Consider the following 18140-nt stretch of genomic DNA (forward strand, 5'->3'; position numbering starts at 1 on the left):
CGAGCTACCGTGATTTACCTCCCTCGTGATGACCCTGGGCAGGGTGCGGCGGGGGCCCTGAGGGCGAGGGTTTCGCCTTTTGCCACACTTCCTCCTTTTTTTCCTCAACACACTTTCTCTCTCCTCAATTTCTCTTATCACACTTACTTCTTTTTTCCTCAACACACTTTCTCTCTCATCATACTTTCTCTCTCCTCAATCTCTTCCATCATATTCACTGTTCTTTTTTCTCTCACCATACTTTCTCTCTCCTCAATCTCTCTCATCACACTCTCTCTCCTCATTTTTCTCACTATATTTTCTCTCTCTTCATCCTCTCCTATCATACTTTCTCTCACATCATATTTTCTCTCATCATGCTCTCTCCAATCACACTCTTTTTTTTTCATTTTCTCTCATCACACGTTCTCTCTCTTCATTCTTTCTTATCACACTTTCTCTCTCATCATTCTCTTTCATCATATTTTTCTCTCACATTCATCTTTCTCTCACATCTAATTTTTTCTCTTATTTTCCTTTAAGGGTAAAAAAGGAAACTTTGATTTATTCCGATAGAAGATATACAACTAACCAAATATTGCTTTTAAAAGTGATATCCATACTCATACCCATTCTCATTCCACAATACAATGATTCATATTCCGATTCATATTCCTAGAAAAGAACTAAACGCTTAGTTACGTCTGATTTCAGTCATCCACGGGATAGAACGTTGTGCTTTATGACACGTAACTAAATTTAGTCTATTCCTATCTGACGTGTCATAGGTCTCGCCCATCCATCTTCATTTCATTGTTGCGATTTAAAAGAAGTAATTGTAGGGGAAATTTTAAAATGCTTCTTAAAAGTCCTACGAATTATCATTAGGGTAGAATTTACACTTAATATTTGATTTTGCTACTAGACTATTTTGAGTAAAATTAAAATAATATGATGAGAAATAAATGCTTTTTGGGGATTCAAAATGTGGGACCAACAGACATTAATATTTTATTATTGTATTATCTACGACCGTAATTTTAGATCATATCACTAAATATAAAACTTATAATTGTCTTCGATCCTTAACAACACGTGCAAGGCGCGTGTGCTTATGACAAACGCGCGAAGAGACCGGTTACTGCCTTTCATGGCCATGATGACGTCATGTTTTGAGACGTGTTGGCTTTTCGTTAGAAGTTATCCAGTGTTTTGAAATCGCTGTGCGACACGAACTGCTCCTCTCGAGTGGGTTCCTCCAAGGACGAGTACAGATTTTCTAGACTGTAAAAAGTGATTAAGGGATGATCTCTTGATTTAAATTGGTTCAGAAGATGGTCCCCATTCATAAAATAGATAGAGATTATTCATCTCTATCAATCCAAATCAAAGGATCATCCTCTAAACCACTTTTTCGGTCCAGAGGATCTGGGCTGGCCAAGGACAACCAGTGTAGCAGTGGTAACTGGCTGAACCCGGTGTATGACCACGGCAACGAACGTCGCGACGATGCTTTCTAAACTTACTCGTCATCCAGACACACAATTTCTTAACCGGACATTCTATTCCGTTAATGATGGGTTTATTTTATTATGAAATAATATTCCACCAATAATAGAGCGGGTATTGTTTCTGGTAGTTTGTCAGTAAAGTGATAACGCCATTCATCGTCTGCTTCTATCCTATAAATATTGCAATACTGGTTGTGATGGCTTCTGGTAAAGTTCTTACCCTGTTTTAGTGTCTGGGTTCGAAAGAGAGAAAACGAAGAGGAGTGAGAAGAGAGATCGGCGATCACTCGATCGACCAGTGGCGATCTGGCAATGGAGAAGTACGAGGTCGTGCGAGACATCGGATCCGGGAACTTCGGGGTCGCGAAGCTGATGCGCCACAAGGAGACCAAGGAGCTCGTCGCCATGAAGTACATCGAGCGCGGTCGCCGGGTGAGCCCTCAACAGATTGGATCCTTTGATCTGTAACAGATTGCGTTCCTTTTTTATTCAATTTTCTTGCTTTATTGTTTTCGAGCGGCGTAGATTGATGAGAATGTGGCGAGGGAGATCATCAACCACCGCTCCCTTCGGCATCCTAACATCATCCGCTTCAAGGAGGTAATTAATCTGGGAAGAGTTATATGGAAGAGCGGATATTTTATTTTTGGGGATCCTGTGATCATGTTCATTTAGATGGGATTCGCTTCGATCCAGGTTTTGCTGACGCCGACGCATCTTGCGATCGTGATGGAGTATGCCAAGGGCGGGGAGCTCTTCGATCGGATCTCCGACGCCGGGAGATTTAGCGAAGACGAGGTTCCGCAACTATAATCTTCCCTTGCAATTTTCGAGGAAAATAGAGCATTTAATTTCATACATTAATCTAGTTTTAATTTTTGTCCTCTGGCGAGACTGAAATTGAATAGAATCTCGGAACTTTTTCTCGAATTATTGATTCTTTTGTCACAGGCGAGATATTTCTTCCAGCAGCTCATTTCCGGGGTCAGCTACTGCCACTTTCGGGTATATAATTATTTCCAAAATAAATCACGCACATATAAATAGAACTCAAATATTATTAACATAGGAGCAACGATGGCTGAATTCTGTTAAATAAATTTTGTCAGCAAATTTGCCACCGTGATCTGAAGCTGGAGAACACCTTGCTCGACGGCAGCCCTGCGCCGCGCCTCAAGATCTGCGATTTTGGCTACTCCAAGGTTTTAACTTTACCATTCGATTGGAAATTAACAAATATTAATTTATTATAGTCATAATTTTTTTCGTCCCAGACGAATGAAACAAGTAAATTGAAACTATCTATGATTGTGGCAGTCGTCGCTGTTACATTCGAGGCCGAAATCGACGGTGGGGACGCCAGCGTACATCGCCCCAGAGGTCCTCTCCCCCCGCGAGTACGACGGGAAGGTGACTGTCTGTTCCGAACACTTGCTTATTTGTTTGATTACTACGCTGTTTAAGTATTTTTAGTAAAAAGGGAGATATTTATGTTGAACATTCTGACACGGTCTCCTACCCTACAAATATCCATTCAAATTGTAGAGTTACTTTTAATTTAAAATTTTAAAATAAATTAGTTTTTTTTGTCTGATTAGAATAAATAGAATAACTCTTTGAAATGACTTCTCGAATATTAATAAAGTTAAATTTCTCCATTAATCCCTTTTTAGTCTCATAATTTTCTAAAGATCTTTAAGAAACTTTATTGTATTTTGAAGTAATTTGCTCGGAGCAACATTTAACTAAGTGTAACTTAATAGTCTCTTATCCGGTGGTAAGAGTTCGGGACCCTCTAACGAGGGGTTAACGTCACGTGGAGGTCAAATGCCCAAGTAGCCCGCCGGAGAATGGTGAGCCGACCGGACTGGGAAGAAATGGATAAGACCGATCGGCCGACCAAGGGATATTCGGTAATAAAAGGCGCCCCGACCGGGTAGGGGTTCCGACGCTCTGTCGAAACAGTAGTTAAGAGCCGAGCGGAAGAACCAGGAGAAAATGACATTGCTAACAGTCTCTACATAGCGCCTACTGGAAATTTCCCCAGCACACCAATGTCAACGACAGACCGGACGCGAGGTGAGAGCCGTCTGACCAGCGCGTAAAAGGAGGAGGGGCCGGCCGGACGGACTCCCTGTCCAGCCGGTCGGACGCCCCGGATTATGAACAGTAAAGAAGGGGGAACATCTTCTGACAGCCGTCAAGTCATATGGCTAGGCCATACTCCTAATCTGACCACGGGGTGTCCTGTTGTCCCATCGAAGGCGCAATGGGACTGTTGCAATATGGCGTCAGGTAAGCTCTCTGACAGGCGCATACCGGGGTATGGGCTGCAGACACGTATGCACCTCGGTGGACGTGCATTAGTTCTTTCACCGCTCTATATAAGGAACCTCTTACTTCGTCGGAGGTACGCACGCTACGAGTTTTGGAGCCCCTTTCTCTCTATTGAGCTTTGCTTGACTTGAGCATCGGAGGGTCGCCGCCGGGAACCCCTTCCCGGCCCGACTTTTGTGCAGGTTCGCCGGAGATTCGTGCGACCAGACGGAGGACTACAGCATCGACTAGGAGTGCGCCACGTGCCCAGCGTCCTTTGGTTCGGCGATTCGGACAGGATCAATTTGGCGCCGTCTGTGGGAACGCTCCTGCATCCGATCGGCAGCAATGGACAAGGCTGGACGACAACACACGGTGACGCTCTCGAACGAGGAACTTGACGCTCTGATTGAGATAAGGGCCGCCAAGCTCGTGGAGCAAAAACAAAAAACCACAGCCGAGCGGCCGGAACAGCAAGCAACCTCGGCGTCCGGTGGTCGAGCGGAAGTACCACCGACCACTGTTGCATTTCATCGAGCCCTATTCCGCACCCCTGAAGCCGGACCAGCTCATAAGGATAGGGGATCTTCTTCGGATGAAATGCCTAGGCGAGATGACAGGAAGGGGAAAGCCCCCCGAGCGGACGCATCGCCCGAGCGGATCAATCGCCAATTTTCTCAGGCTATTCTACGAGATCCTCTGCCAAAGCACTACGCGCCTCCGACGATCGGCGAGTACAATGGAACAACCGACTCAGATAATCATCTGGGTAAGTTCGATAACACAGCTACTCTCCATCAATACACAGATGGAGTAAAATGCCGAGTTTTTCTTACCACTCTCTCGGGATCGGCTCAACGGTGGTTCCGGAGGCTGCCGGACGGATCCATCACAAGCTTCAAGGACTTCCGAACGGCCTTCCCCCATCATTTTGCAAGCAGTCGGCGCTATCAAAAAACGAGCGTGAGCCTGTTCGCCATCAAGCAAGAAGCTCGTGAATCGCTTCGAGCTTACATCCAGCGGTTCAACCAAGTAGCAATGGACATTCCAACGGCCACCTCGGAAACCATGATGAATGCCTTCACACAAGGCCTAGTAGATGGGGATTTCTTCTGATCGCTCATCCGAAAGCCGCCCCGAGACTATGATCACATGCTACACCGGGCGAACGAATACATCAACGTGGAAGAAGCGCAATTGGCAAGGAAAAAGGAAACTCCAGCCGAGCGGGCTCCTCCGGCCGAGCGGAAACAGCACGCCACTCATCAGCCGCCTAGAGGACCAAGGGCCGAAGCAATCTGATCCCCCCACGCCAGGTCCCATGTACAAGAGGTAGCTGCCGCCCGACCCAAGCCAAAAAAGAAATGGACCCCGATGTTCTGCTCCTTCCACCGGACGGACACGCACAATACAAGGGATTGCCGAAGTCTTCCCTTCGTGACTCATCCTGTGCCCCGGAATGCCGGACGACGGTCTCCCTCAGTCGACAGGCGACAGAGAACTCATGAAGCCGATCGGACGAGAGATAGTAGGCCACAACAACAAACTCCCGATCGGCAACGTTCTCCATGGCAGGAGAATCGCCGAGCGTCCAGAGAACGGTCTCGACCGTCCGCTCGGGAAGAGGAAAATAGAAGCAATACTTCCCGAGGCGAGATCAACGTTATTGCTGGCGGGTCGACCGGAGGAGACTCCAATCGAGCCAGAAAGGCGAGCGTCCGGCAGCTCCAGATTCATGCGGTCGGCTGTAGCCGAGAACGAGCAGAAGGACCCGAAATTAGTTTCGGGCCCAGGGACATGGAAGGAGTTGAAGTACCCCACGACGATGCTATGCTCGTCAAAGCGGTAATAGCAAATTACACTATTCATCGTGTATTTGTTGACACAGGGAGCTCAGTCAACATCTTATTCAAGAAGGCGTTCGATCAGCTGCAAATTGATCGAGCCGAGCTGTTACCCATGACAACTCCGCTCTACGGGTTTACGGGTAACGAAGTTCAGCCGGTCGGGCAGATCCGGCTGGCTACCTCGCTGGGAGAAGAGCCGCTCAGGAGGACAAGGACAACAAACTTTGTGGTGGTCGACTCTCCCTCGTCCTACAACGTCATTTTGGGACGACCGGCGGTCAGCGAATTCCGAGCGGTCGTCTCAACCTTCCATCAGAAGATCAAGTTCCCCGTGGCGGACAAAGTGGGAGAAGTATGGGGAGATCAGCTAGCAGCTCTGCGATGCTACATCGAGATGGTCCGAGCAGAAGCCAATTCCGCTCGGAAGATGCCCCGAATCGAAGTAAACGTCATCACTGAGAAGCCACCTTCTTTAATTTATGAAGAAAAAGAGGAGGTACAGATTCACCCAACCCGATCGGAGGCCACGACTTTTATTGCGTCCGATCTGGAGGAGAAGCAGAAAGAGGAGCTGATCCAATGCCTCCGAAGAAATCATGATGTCTTCGTCTGGTCGACACATGAGCTGCCCGGAATTTCGCCGAGCGTAGCGCAGCACGAGTTACATGTCCGACCGGACGCCCGGCCAGTCAAGCAAAGAAAAAGGGACTTCAGCGCCGAGCAAAATGCCATCATTCGGGCGGAGGTAGAGAAACTTCTGGAGGCCGGCCATATACGCGAGGTGCAGTTCCCGAGTTGGTTGGCTAACGTAGTATTAGTCTCCAAGCCGGACAACAAGTGGAGGGTATGCATAGATTTTCGGGATCTCAACAAAGCTTGCCCGAAAGATTTTTATCCTCTGCCCCGGATAGATCATTTGGTGGACTCTACGGCCGGCTGTGAATTAATCTGTATGCTCGACGCCTACCAGGGCTATCACCAAGTGCCGCTCGCCCGCGAAGATCAAGAAAAAGTCAGCTTCGTGACGGCCGACGACACTTATTGCTATAATGTAATGCCATTCGGATTGAAGAATGCGGGGGCCACATACCAGCGCTTGATGAATAAAGTATTCAGAGAGCAGATCGGGCGGAATCTAGAAGTTTATGTGGACGACATTCTCATTAAGTCCGTCCGAGCGGCCGATCTCTTCAAAGACATGGAGGAAACCTTCCGAACGCTGCGCAAATATGGAGTCAAACTAAATCCCCAGAAGTGCCTGTTCAGAGCAAAAGGAGGGCGCTTTCTGGGGTACATAGTGACCGAGCGGGGAATTGAAGCAAATCCCAGCAAGGTGAAAGCTCTACAGGATATGCCGCCTCCAAGAAATATAAGGGAAGTGCAGCGTTTGACCGGGCGGATCACTGCTCTGTCCAGATTCATCTCCAAAATCGCCGACCGGAACCTTCCTTTTTTCAAGATCTTACGCAAAGCTACAAAATTTCACTGGGATGAAGAATGCGACCGGGCGTTCGAAGATTTGAAGACATTTCTGAACTCTCTCCCGATATTAGCCAAGCCGACTGCGGGTGAGCCACTTCATATGTACTTGTCTTCAACCGAGCATGCAATCGGCTCAGCTTTAGTGAGGTCGAGCGGAGAAGAGCCTGTGTATTTCCTTAGTCACATTTTAAAAGATGTTGAATCTCGCTACACTGGGCTCGAGAAGCTAGCTTTCGCTCTGGTCCTGGCCGCTCGGCGCCTCCGTCCATACTTCCTGGCGCATACGATCATTGTCAAAACCAATAGCCCGCTCGGAAGTGTCCTACTAAATCCGGAGGCATCCGGACAGCTCATCAAATGGACGACGGAGTTAAGTGAATTTGATATCCAATACCAGCCCCGCTCGGCGATCAAAGCGCAATCCTTGGCCGATTTTGTGACTGAGGTGCAAAGGCCGGAGCCAGAAGCTATGTGGATGGGTCGTCCACTCGGCTCGGAAGCGGGATTGGAATATTGTTACTCTCCCCTCAAGAAGAGAAGATGCACCTATCCGTCCGGCTGGATTATAAAGTTACCAACAACGAAGCAGAGTATGAGACCCTCATAGCTGGCTTGCAGGCAGCTCGGCATGTGGGAGCCGGTCGGGTAACACTTCACTCGGATTCGCAGTTGGCCGCTCAGCAGCTCTCTGGTACCTTCGAAATCAATAGTGCTCGACTCAAGCTCTACGCTGAAGCCTTCGAGAAGCTCAAAGCTGATTTTTGAGAAGTTATTGTCCAGAAGATACCCAGAGCAGAAAATCAAGCAGCTGATGAGTTAGCCAAACTCGCGAGCTCAATAGCGCCGGTCGCCATTCAGCAATCAATTGAAAAAGTACTGTTGGTGGCGCACGTCGACCGGATGGAAGGGCTCACATTTCCAAGCGACTGGCGGACACCCATCATAGAGTTCCTCCGCTCGGGCGCCACATCATCCAATGAGTATGAAGCCCAGCTGCTAAGGAGAAGAGCCGGTCGGTTCACACTCATCGGCGATCAGCTTTACAAAAAGGCTTTCTCACACCCGTTGTTGAAATGCGTGAGCTCCGAGGACTCGGCTTACATCCTCCAAGAAGTACATCAAGGATCGTGCGGAGGGCATCCAGGCGGACGATCGTTGGCCAAGAAGATCCTCTTGGCCGGGTACTTTTGGCCGACTTTACAAGCAGACGCCGCTCGGACCGCGTCGACGTGCCTTTCATGCCAGAAGTACCATAACTTCAACCACCGACCGGCAGAGGATATGAAGGCATCTACAGTCTCGTGTCCGTTCGACCATGGGGAATGGATATCGTTGGTCCATTTCCTATGGCGACCGGACAGCGGAAATTTCTACTAGTGGCGGTAGATTATTTTTCCAAGTGGGTGGAGGCCGAGCCGCTAGCCAGGATCACCGAACAAATGGTCAAAAGGTTCATATGGCAACACATCATTTGTCGGTTCGGCATCCCTCGCCGGCTGATTTCCGACAACGGGCGGCAATTCACAGGGAAGGTGCTGGAGGATTGGTGCAAGAGCTACGGCATCGAGCAACACTTCACGTCCGTGGCTTATCCCCAAAGCAACGGTCAAGCCGAAGTAGCCAATCGGGAAATTATTCGTATTCTGCGCGCTCGGCTCGACCATTTGGGAGGAAGTTGGCCGGATGAAGTGCCGGGCGTCTTGTGGGCCATCCGGACCACTCCGAAGGAAGGGACGGGCGTCACACCATTCCATTTGGTGTATGGTGGCGAGGCAGTTATTCCGGTTGAAGTCGGCGTCGAGTCCGTCCGGGTTCAAAGTTATGATGATGGCAACGCCGAACGGAGGAACGTGGAGCTGGATTTGGTCGACGAGGAGCAAGCCAAGGCGTCCGTTCGGCTGATGGCGTACCGGCAGCGGATGAACCAAAATTACAACCGCCGTATAATCCCCAGATCATTCCAGGTCGGCGATCTTGTCTGGAAGAAAGTCAAGCCGGTCGGCGATGTCGGCAAGTTAGAAGCTCCCTGGGCGGGCCCCTTCAAGGTTATTGAGAAGCTCCGATCGGGAGCATATTATTTGGAGGATGAAGACGGGCGGCAGCTGGATCGACCGTGGAGTGCAAATCATCTCCAGCCTTATCGAGCTGGATGAAAGGTGCATGAATGTAATTCATTTTTGTGTATATACTAGTCGCCTGTGTCCTTATAATGCAGGAAGCAAAAAGATGAAAACACATTGAACATTATCCGCCGAACGGCTTACTGCGCAAGGACCCCGCGCCGTTCGACCGGGGCGTATAAATATATAAGCCAAATGCTCGAAGGTGAAGACCCCGCGCCGTTCAGCAGGGGGAATTGTACCCGAGCCAAAGGCTCAATATCGAAGGCCCCGAGCCGTTAGGCCGGAGGTATATTGTACGAGCCGCACGCTCGATAGCGAAGACCCCTCGCCCCTCGGCAGGGCGTATATAATCAGTTAAAAGTTAGCCGTAAAGGCCGTCGAGATCCGACGTTAAATATCGAGAGACGAGCCGGCGTCTATAAACGTCCGAGCGGAAGACCGTCGAGCTCCGACATTAAATATCGAGAGACGAGCCGGCGTCTATAAACGTCCGAGCGGAAGACCGTCGAGCTCCGATGTTAAATATCGAGAGACAAGCCGGCGTCTATAAACGTCCGAGCGGAAGACCGTCGAGCTCCGACGTTAAATATCGAGAGACGAGCCGGCGTCTATAAACGTCCGAGCGGAAGACCGTCGAGCTCCGACGTTAAAAATCGAGAGACGAGCCGACGTCTATAAACCCTCCGAGCGGAAGACCGTCGAGCTCCGACGTTAAATATCGAGAGACGAGCCGACGTCTATAAACGTCCGAGCGGAAGACCGTCGAGCTCCGACGTTAAATATCGAGAGACGAGCCGGCGTCTATAAACGTCCGAGCGGAAGACCGTCGAGCTCCGACGTTAAATATCGAGAGACGAGCCGGCGTCTATAAACGTCCGAGCGGCTCACATTGTAAGAATCTAGTGCAAACCCCTTTGAGATAAGGCGCAAAGCTAGAGATGGTTAATTAGAATTAAAAATGTGAGCAAGTGAACGAATGACGTCCGAGCGCCGAGCGGCTACCTAGTTGCATGGCGACAGATGTTATTGAAGGCAAGCCGCTTGAGTCCACGCTATAGCGTAAAGCCGAGCGGAGGAGTTATAAAGAACACTTTAAAATGTGACGAAAGAAAAATTTCTTGTCAAAACAGAAGTTGGAGGAACAGAAAAGATTATCTATTATGCACTGGGTGAACCAAAAAAGTTACTACAAAGATAAGTTGAGCCGAACGGCTGGAATACAAAAAAGTTCAAAAAACTCTTATCACGCGTCAAAGTCAAAAAGAGTGTCTGGGATGGCGCCCATCACGGTCGCGAGGTCCTCGGGGGGGATGGCCAGCTCGGCGGGCAGGTGGCCCTTGGTCTTCAGGTAATCTACCGCCGCCTTGATCGCTTCTTCGAAAGTGAGGGATATCTTGTCAGTAAACTTCTCTCCGAAATCCTCCGAGCGGAGATACGCCTTCCTCACTTCGTCCGAACGGGCCGACTCCCCCCCTTGATATTCTTTGAGCGCGGCGTGGGCAGCGTCGCTGGCGGCTTGGAGATCCTTCAAGTCTCCATCAAATCTTTGGAGATCGGCCGAGCGGCTCTCCTTCTCGGTAGCCAGCAGAGCATCCAGATCCTTGATGCGTTGCTCCAGCCCTCGGATCTCCACCTTCATCCGGTCCATATCGTCGATGGCCTGGCGCTTCCGGGTGGTCGCCGTCTTGATCTCCTTATCTCGTTGCTTGATCATCGCCTCAAGCCGAACGACCTTGCTCGCCAGATCGGAAGCCCTTTTCCGTTCGGCTTCCAGTGACTTTTTGGCCTTCTCCAGAGCGGCCGTCGATTGTTGGTTGTCCCCGGCGGCTTTAAGTTTTCTCAGTTCATCCTCCAGCTTGGCCAACCGATTGCTAATGGCAATCTGCTCCACCCAGTTCTACGAGCAAAGGTGAATAGGTTAAAAACTTAATTCAACTACACGAATAATGAAGAAGAGCATACCCCGGTGGCCTGTTGGAGGTTGTTGTCGCCGAGCTGCCCAAGAGTCATCGCTTTTATGCGACGCCGAGCGTCCTCCCAAGCTTTTGCAAGGGGGCCCGTCAAGGTGATCTGCTGCTCGAGGACCACTGGCCGATCAGCAGCAGCCATATATTCCTCTGAGGGGAGGCGCAGAACGGTCTTTATCAAATTCGAGCCGCTCGGCTTGCTCTGAGAGGCATCGGCCTTACCGGTGGACGGGGAGGGAAGCTCGCCCAAACGCCTGATACGGCGCAGAGTTCTAGAAGGGCTGGATGGCGGCACCTCAGAGCTGGCCCTCGGAGAGCCATGTGGGGTCGGAGTACTCTCGAGGGAAACCGTCCCACACAACATCGGAGCATCCGCGCCCCGCTCGAACTGTGGCTCTTCAAGGCGAGTGGAGGCAGACGCAGATTCCGGTCGGCGGCGCTTCCGAGTGACTAGCGGAACATCGTCGGCCGAACGGCCCTCCACCTCGACTTGGGTAGGAGGTTCTGTTTCGCCCGCTGCCTCCTCGTGGGAGGTAGTAGCTGCTACGGTTTCAGGGGCATTCTGAGTCCCCTCACTTGCTTCGCCGGTCGGATCAACTAGACCAATGCCCCGTTCGACGACCTCTTTGTTCTTCACCGCCTCAATCTGAGCGGCTTTCAGCTTGAGCTTTTCAGTCGCCTTGGCGCGCCACATGACTTCAGCTGCAGAAGAAAAAAATAAATCAGTTAGAACAAAACAAATGGGAGGATAAGGGAACTTACTCATGTTGCAGGGTAGATCGGTCGGGGTAGAAGACAAGCCAAATATGTACATTACTCCCGGGAGAAGTAGCTTGTCGATATGATATCGTTGGCCGACCAGCCGTTCGGCTGCTTGAAGGTAGGCCGCGTCACCTCTAAATTTGCCGAGCTCTGGTTGCGCCGGCATCGCCGTCTGCCACTTGGTACGAAAAGTTGGCCGCTCGGGAAAATGTATATAGAAAAAATGCTCCTTCCAATGTTTGTTGGAGCTCGGCATATTATCAAAAAGGACGAAGCCTATCCTAGACTGGAAAACAAAGGTGCCCCACTCGGCTTGCTTGGGATAAAAAAAATAGTGGAAAATTTTTGGGTCTAAGGGGATGCCGTTCAGTTTGAACAAAACTATCACTCCGCTCAGGAGCCTAATAGAGTTGGGAACTACCTGGCCGAGCGGAATGCGAAAATAATTGCAAACTTGTAAGAAAAATTGGTGGGGTGGAAAACGCAGTCCGGCCAGAAATTGGTCTCGAAAGAAAAGAACTGTGCCGGACGGCGGTTCATGAGGCCGATCGGCCGGTGTGGCTAACACTATTTGATGGTCGTTCGGTAGGTCATAGGTTCGAGTAAGGCGCAAGGCGCCCTCCTCGTCGAACCGGCTTTCCATGGCCGAATACCAAAGACCCGGAGCACCGCCGGTCGATTGCGAAGTACTGGTCATGATCGAAAGACAAGAATGCGGGACAAAAGGGGAAGGTTCAAGCGAGGAATGGATGGAAACCGACTGAAGGAGACGATTAACAGAAAGAAGAAAACGTTGGGAGCGAGAAAAAGGGTCTTACGAGCAAGGAAGATGGTCTGAAGAAGCTGTAGGGTCGCCGGAAAGCCGAAACGCAGGGTCGCCGACGAAAGGAGGAGCAGCGGGATGCCTGGAAACGAGGAGGTCGAAATGCGGCAAAGAGCAGGGGTCGGGAGCTTTATATGGGCGGCCGCCATCAATTTCCACCGTCCGATTCAGGTCACCGATATCAAGGTCGTCATCCAGCCGTTCATTTCAAACGGCTGCTGTCCCATCGGAGGTGACGCCACCGCCATACGCTGACAAATGCACGATCGCCACGTGTCAACAGGATATTGGCCGCAATTAATGAACTCCCCTTACCGTGCGCAACACACGTGATGGGTAATAGGGGGGAGCATCAGACAGGGATTCTAAGAAAACACAAAGGCATGGACAAGATACCGCCGAACGGATGAGCATCCCTACGCCTGGCCGAGCGGCCCAATGCGGCAATCATTGCTCAGTCAGATCGGCAGTCCAGTCAGTCGGACTTCGCCTCTTTCGACTAGACTCGAGGGGAAGGCAAGTGATCCGGTGGTAAGAGCCCGGGACCCCCTAACGAAGGGTCAACGCCACGTGGAGGTCAAATGCCCAAGTAGCCCGCTGGAGAATGGTGAGCCGACCGGACTGGGAAGAAATGGATAAGACCGATCGGCCGACCAAGGGATATTCGGTAATAAAAGGCGCCCCGACCGGGTAGGGGTTCCGACGCTCTGTCGAAACAGTAGTTAAGAGCCGAGCGGAAGAACCAGGAGAAAATGACACTGCTAACAGTCTCTACATAGCGCCTACTGGAAATTTCCCCAGCACACCAATGTCAACGGTAGACCGGACGCGAGGTGAGTGCCGTCCGGCCAGCGCGTAAAAGGAGGAGGGGCCGGCCGGACGGACTCCCTGTCCAGCCGGTCGGACGCCCCGGATTATGAACAGTAAAGAAGGGGGAACATCTTCTGACAGCCGTCAAGTCATATGGCTAGGCCATACTCCTAGTCTGACCACGGGGTGTCCTGTTGTCCCATCGAAGGCGCAATGAGACTGTTGCAGTATGGCGTCAGGTAAGCTCTCTGACAGGTGCATACCGGGGTATGGGCTGCAGACACGTATGCACCTCGGTGGACGTGCATTAGTTCTTTCACCGTTCTATATAAAGAACCTCTTACTTCGTCGGAGGTACGCACGCTACGAGTTTTGGAGCCCCTTTCTCTCTATTGAGCTTTGCCTGACTTGAGCATCGGAGGGTCGCCGCTGGGAACCCCTTCCCGGCCCGACTTCTGTGCAGGTTCGCCGGAGATTCGTGCGACCAGACGGAGGACTACAGCATCGACTAGGAGTGCGCCACGTGCCCAGCGTCCTTTGGTTCGGCGATTCGGACAGGATCAGTCTCGAATCCTAAGAGATTCGATTTCAAAATATTTTTCTAAAATAGCTAATATTTTATTTATAGTTGTTTGAATCATAAATTTAATCTGTTTTATATCTTAAAGAAGATTGGGATAACTTAATAAGTCTTCTTTTCGTTTGTTTGCTTCACCATCTTCAAATTGGATTGGGTTCTGTGGGAACAACGTGGGAACAGAGGAAGAAGTTGGGTGTTTGTGTTTTATGTGGTGGGTGGGAATATTTGGATGAGAATATAGTACCAACCAATAATATTTAATGATTCTTGACTGTTAATTTACGTATACAATTGTTATAAAAAAGTGATGTGTTGATCTCATATCAATTCATCTCTAGGTTAATAGAAAAAGATAAATTATAAATGACCATTAATTATTAGTACAAAATATATTCAGACATGCTAATTTCCATCGCAAGATTTTATATAACAGTACCTTATATTTTAATCATCTATCATCCCGAGAGACCTCGTGAGAGGCAGGCATGCTACTAGCCATTGTGTATCTTGGTCAAGTTGTCCTCTAGTGCAGCGACTTGTGACAAATTTTTTTAATATTTTTTAAGTTTGACATGTTGGGGGCATCCCGTCTCTAATTGGATGATGATGTGATCACATTGGATGGCCACTGATGGAGGCGTCTCGATGTAGGGGATCTTTTATCCACCATCCTAAATAGTTTTTTGGTTTACTGCTTATCGGAATGTTTCTATTTGAGATTGTGGGAGGGATAAAAACGGGACACCAACATGTGAGTAGAAATCTCTCGATTGCAGAAACTTGGTAGGAGAACATCCAAATACTTATTTGCCTTATCAACATAGAATGCGTGATCAAATATCCTTTCCACGTTTCTGTTGCATGTAGCACATGTCGAGCATACATATTAAGAATACGCTAATCCACAAGTTTATATATCTAAACACTAGAAGGCATGCAATTGGTCAAATAGTTGCCAAGCGTGTGTCATTTTGCCAAATGACTAATCTATGATACCGGAAAAGAAGAATTGACTATTGGTTTGTAATTTTAAAATTAAATAGATATTGGTCTTGTTTGAAAGTGACGAAGATAATTAGTTAGGAATGTAGCTCGACCAAAGGAAGACTCTGTGTTGTCCTACGTAACACAGAGAGTGTTAGTGTCAAGCCAGAAAAAGGATCCTGATATTGGTTCTCCGACTCTCAAGTCAGTGATCAAGTTGAGTAAGCAAACAGTCGAATGAATAGTAACTAGAAGCGTGTAAAATTATGCAACGTCGCGTACCTCCGTTTGTAAATGGAGACCCCTTTTTATAGTGTCACTGTTGTGTTTATACACGTATTCCAAAGTATTCCTAAGAAAATACATGTCATAAATTGATTCTGGCACCTTTCCTAAAATGAGCCGATAAATCTTTGTGATTTAACAGTCTGGAAGCTTAAAGCACGATTTATTTACAGGATATCCTCTAGCACAAACTTCCAAAATAGAGTACGAAGTTGTTAGGACATGAGGCCCACAATGGGTCGACTGGCCAACACTCAGGAGGATCACCCGCTTGGTCCCGCAGACCGTGATGAGGGACTTGGTCTTCATTCAACCTTTTCATTGGCATCAAGGGCGCGATATGTCCGATCCGTCTGTAAGTATAATTGACCATCGGAAGGTCCGGTTGATTAGGTTATCACTGCTTTTGCATCATGAGGCTCTGAGGCCCGATCGGTCATCCAAGGTCCAATCGACTACTCAAGGGTCAATCACTCGTGTGATCCGTTTAGGTGTGTCCTTACCCCAGTTGATGACTCTAAAGGTTGACTATTTCTTAACTTTCATTGCCTCTTCAGTTGATCTTTCCAAACTCCGAACTTGACTTTCATTGCCTCCTCTTCAGTTGATCTTTCCAAACTCCGAACTTGACTTTCATTGCCTCTTCAGTTGATCTTTCCAAACTCCGAACTTGACCTGCCTTTGGGTGTCCACTCTTATCATCATATTAGATATATATCCTAAAAGGACAGATTGACCTGTGGTATTTTATTAAAAAAAAAAAAAGGAAAAAAAAAAACAAAAGGAATGTGTTTGCATGATATGCTATAGATGATTGAAAGAGCTTTTCATATATTTAATGGTGACTTAAGATCTGGTAGAGAGAAAGTGAAAAATAAAATAAAATGATGTTCTATTTTAAGAGTACTTTTCTTATAAATGCATGTTGTTTTCATCCTTGATGCATTATTTTAAAATTATGTATTATGTTCTAAAAAGATATATCTAGTTATGAGTTATAGGAATAACAAATTTTCTTGTTGATCTAATCTTGTGCAATGCAAATTTTCAGCAAGCAGATGTATGGTCATGTGGAGTCACCCTCTACGTCATGCTTGTGGGCGCATATCCATTTGAGGACCAAAACGATCCTAAAAATATTAAAAAGACCATCAGAGTAAAGTTCAAACTTAAACATTAATTTAATCCAAACTTCTGTTTCCTTTAAGTTAATATTTCCTCCCGTTCAAGTCTTTGATTGATAATTGGATTTGCAGAAAATAATGTCAGTTCAATACAAGATACCAGACTACGTCCACATATCTCAGGACTGCAAGCAACTCATATCTCGTATCTTTGTTGCCAATCCAATGAAGGTAATTAAAAGTTTTCCTTTTAATATTTCTATATCATTTATTCTTGCAACCCAAAACAATTTAATCTAAACTTTTAAAATAATCAACTTAGCACTATCAGGATTAGGAGAGATTGGGAGAGAAGCTAACCTTAGAATGTGACACCCAAACCTTAGATGGGATTATGGCATGGAGGGATTGGAAAGAAGAGGACCGAAGTAAAGTAATTTTACGGGATAGACATAAAAATTTGGTATGAATTTTAAATTTTAATTTAGCGATCAATTTAATATTTGATCATTAATTTAATGATCAATTTAATTTTTGATCCCTAATTTATGATTGAAAATTAAATCGGTCTCTAAATTAATTATCAATTTTCAAATTCATCTTAAATTTGTGACAGAAATTTATTCGATTTTAAAATCTATCATTAATTTATGAAGGATAATTTAATTGATTTAATTTAATGAATGAAAATAATTTTATGTTAATTTACGATTGAAAATTTATTTAATCGATTTAACTGATTTTAAAGTCCATTGTTAATTTACAACTAATCATTTAAGCGGTCTCTATTTTAACGAACAAAATTATTTTAGTTATTAAGTTACGATCGTATTTTTAATCGGCCGTTAAATAATGACCAAAATTAATTTCGTTATTAATTTACAATTGAAAATTTATTCGGGTCGCTATATAATGACCGAATTTTATTTCGATCGAGTAAATTCGGTTAAATGACCATTCTCTTGTATTGCGAGCTTACAATTCATTCTTGATTTTTTTGGTTGACTGACAAACCTAAGTTGTTTCAAAACATGTGCACTGTAGAGGATTACCATAAAGGAGATAAGAAGCCAAGCTTGGTTCATGACGAACTTGCCTAAGGAGCTTACAGAAACAGCACAGGCTTTGTATTATAAGAGGGACATCAACGCTCCCACTTTCTCCACCCAGAGCGTGGATGAGATCATGGAGATTCTAGCAGATGCCAGGACACTCTCGAAGCCAATGCGATCTTTATCAATCTATGGGTGGCCTCATGATGAATCAGAAGGAGAAGACGACAATAACAAGGAAGAGAACGAGGAGGAGGAGGAAAAGGAAGAAGATGATGAATATGAGAAGACAGTGAAGGCAGTACATGATACTGGTGAATTCAAGATCGGTTGATGTGCAATTCCAAATAATGACGATACCGGCCAGTGGTAATATTTAGAGCAGTTAGAATCTGTAATCCATTGCCCCTCCATTCTGCTGTAAATCATGGATGAAAGTTTTACTAGTTTGGTACCTTCTTGCTATTTACATTTGTACTACAATTTCGAAGTATG

The 18140-nt window shown here is 47.2% G+C and overlaps 1 protein-coding gene across 1 annotated transcript; it reads left to right on the forward strand.

The window, feature by feature from the left end:
- The first annotated feature begins 1702 nt into the window (after positions 1-1702).
- On the forward strand, positions 1703-18110 carry LOC121988947 (serine/threonine-protein kinase SAPK7-like). The gene is made up of 9 exons (XM_042542684.1): positions 1703-1922; positions 2016-2090; positions 2187-2288; positions 2442-2495; positions 2600-2692; positions 2808-2900; positions 16521-16625; positions 16726-16824; positions 17638-18110. The coding sequence occupies exons 1-9, from the start codon at positions 1803-1805 to the stop codon at positions 17977-17979; spliced, it is 1083 nt and encodes a 360-aa protein (XP_042398618.1). The 5' UTR covers positions 1703-1802; the 3' UTR covers positions 17980-18110.
- Positions 18111-18140: the final 30 nt, after the last annotated feature.

This window comes from Zingiber officinale, chromosome 6B, assembly GCF_018446385.1.
Source record: "Zingiber officinale cultivar Zhangliang chromosome 6B, Zo_v1.1, whole genome shotgun sequence".
In the NCBI taxonomy this organism is placed as follows: domain Eukaryota; kingdom Viridiplantae; phylum Streptophyta; class Magnoliopsida; order Zingiberales; family Zingiberaceae; genus Zingiber; species Zingiber officinale.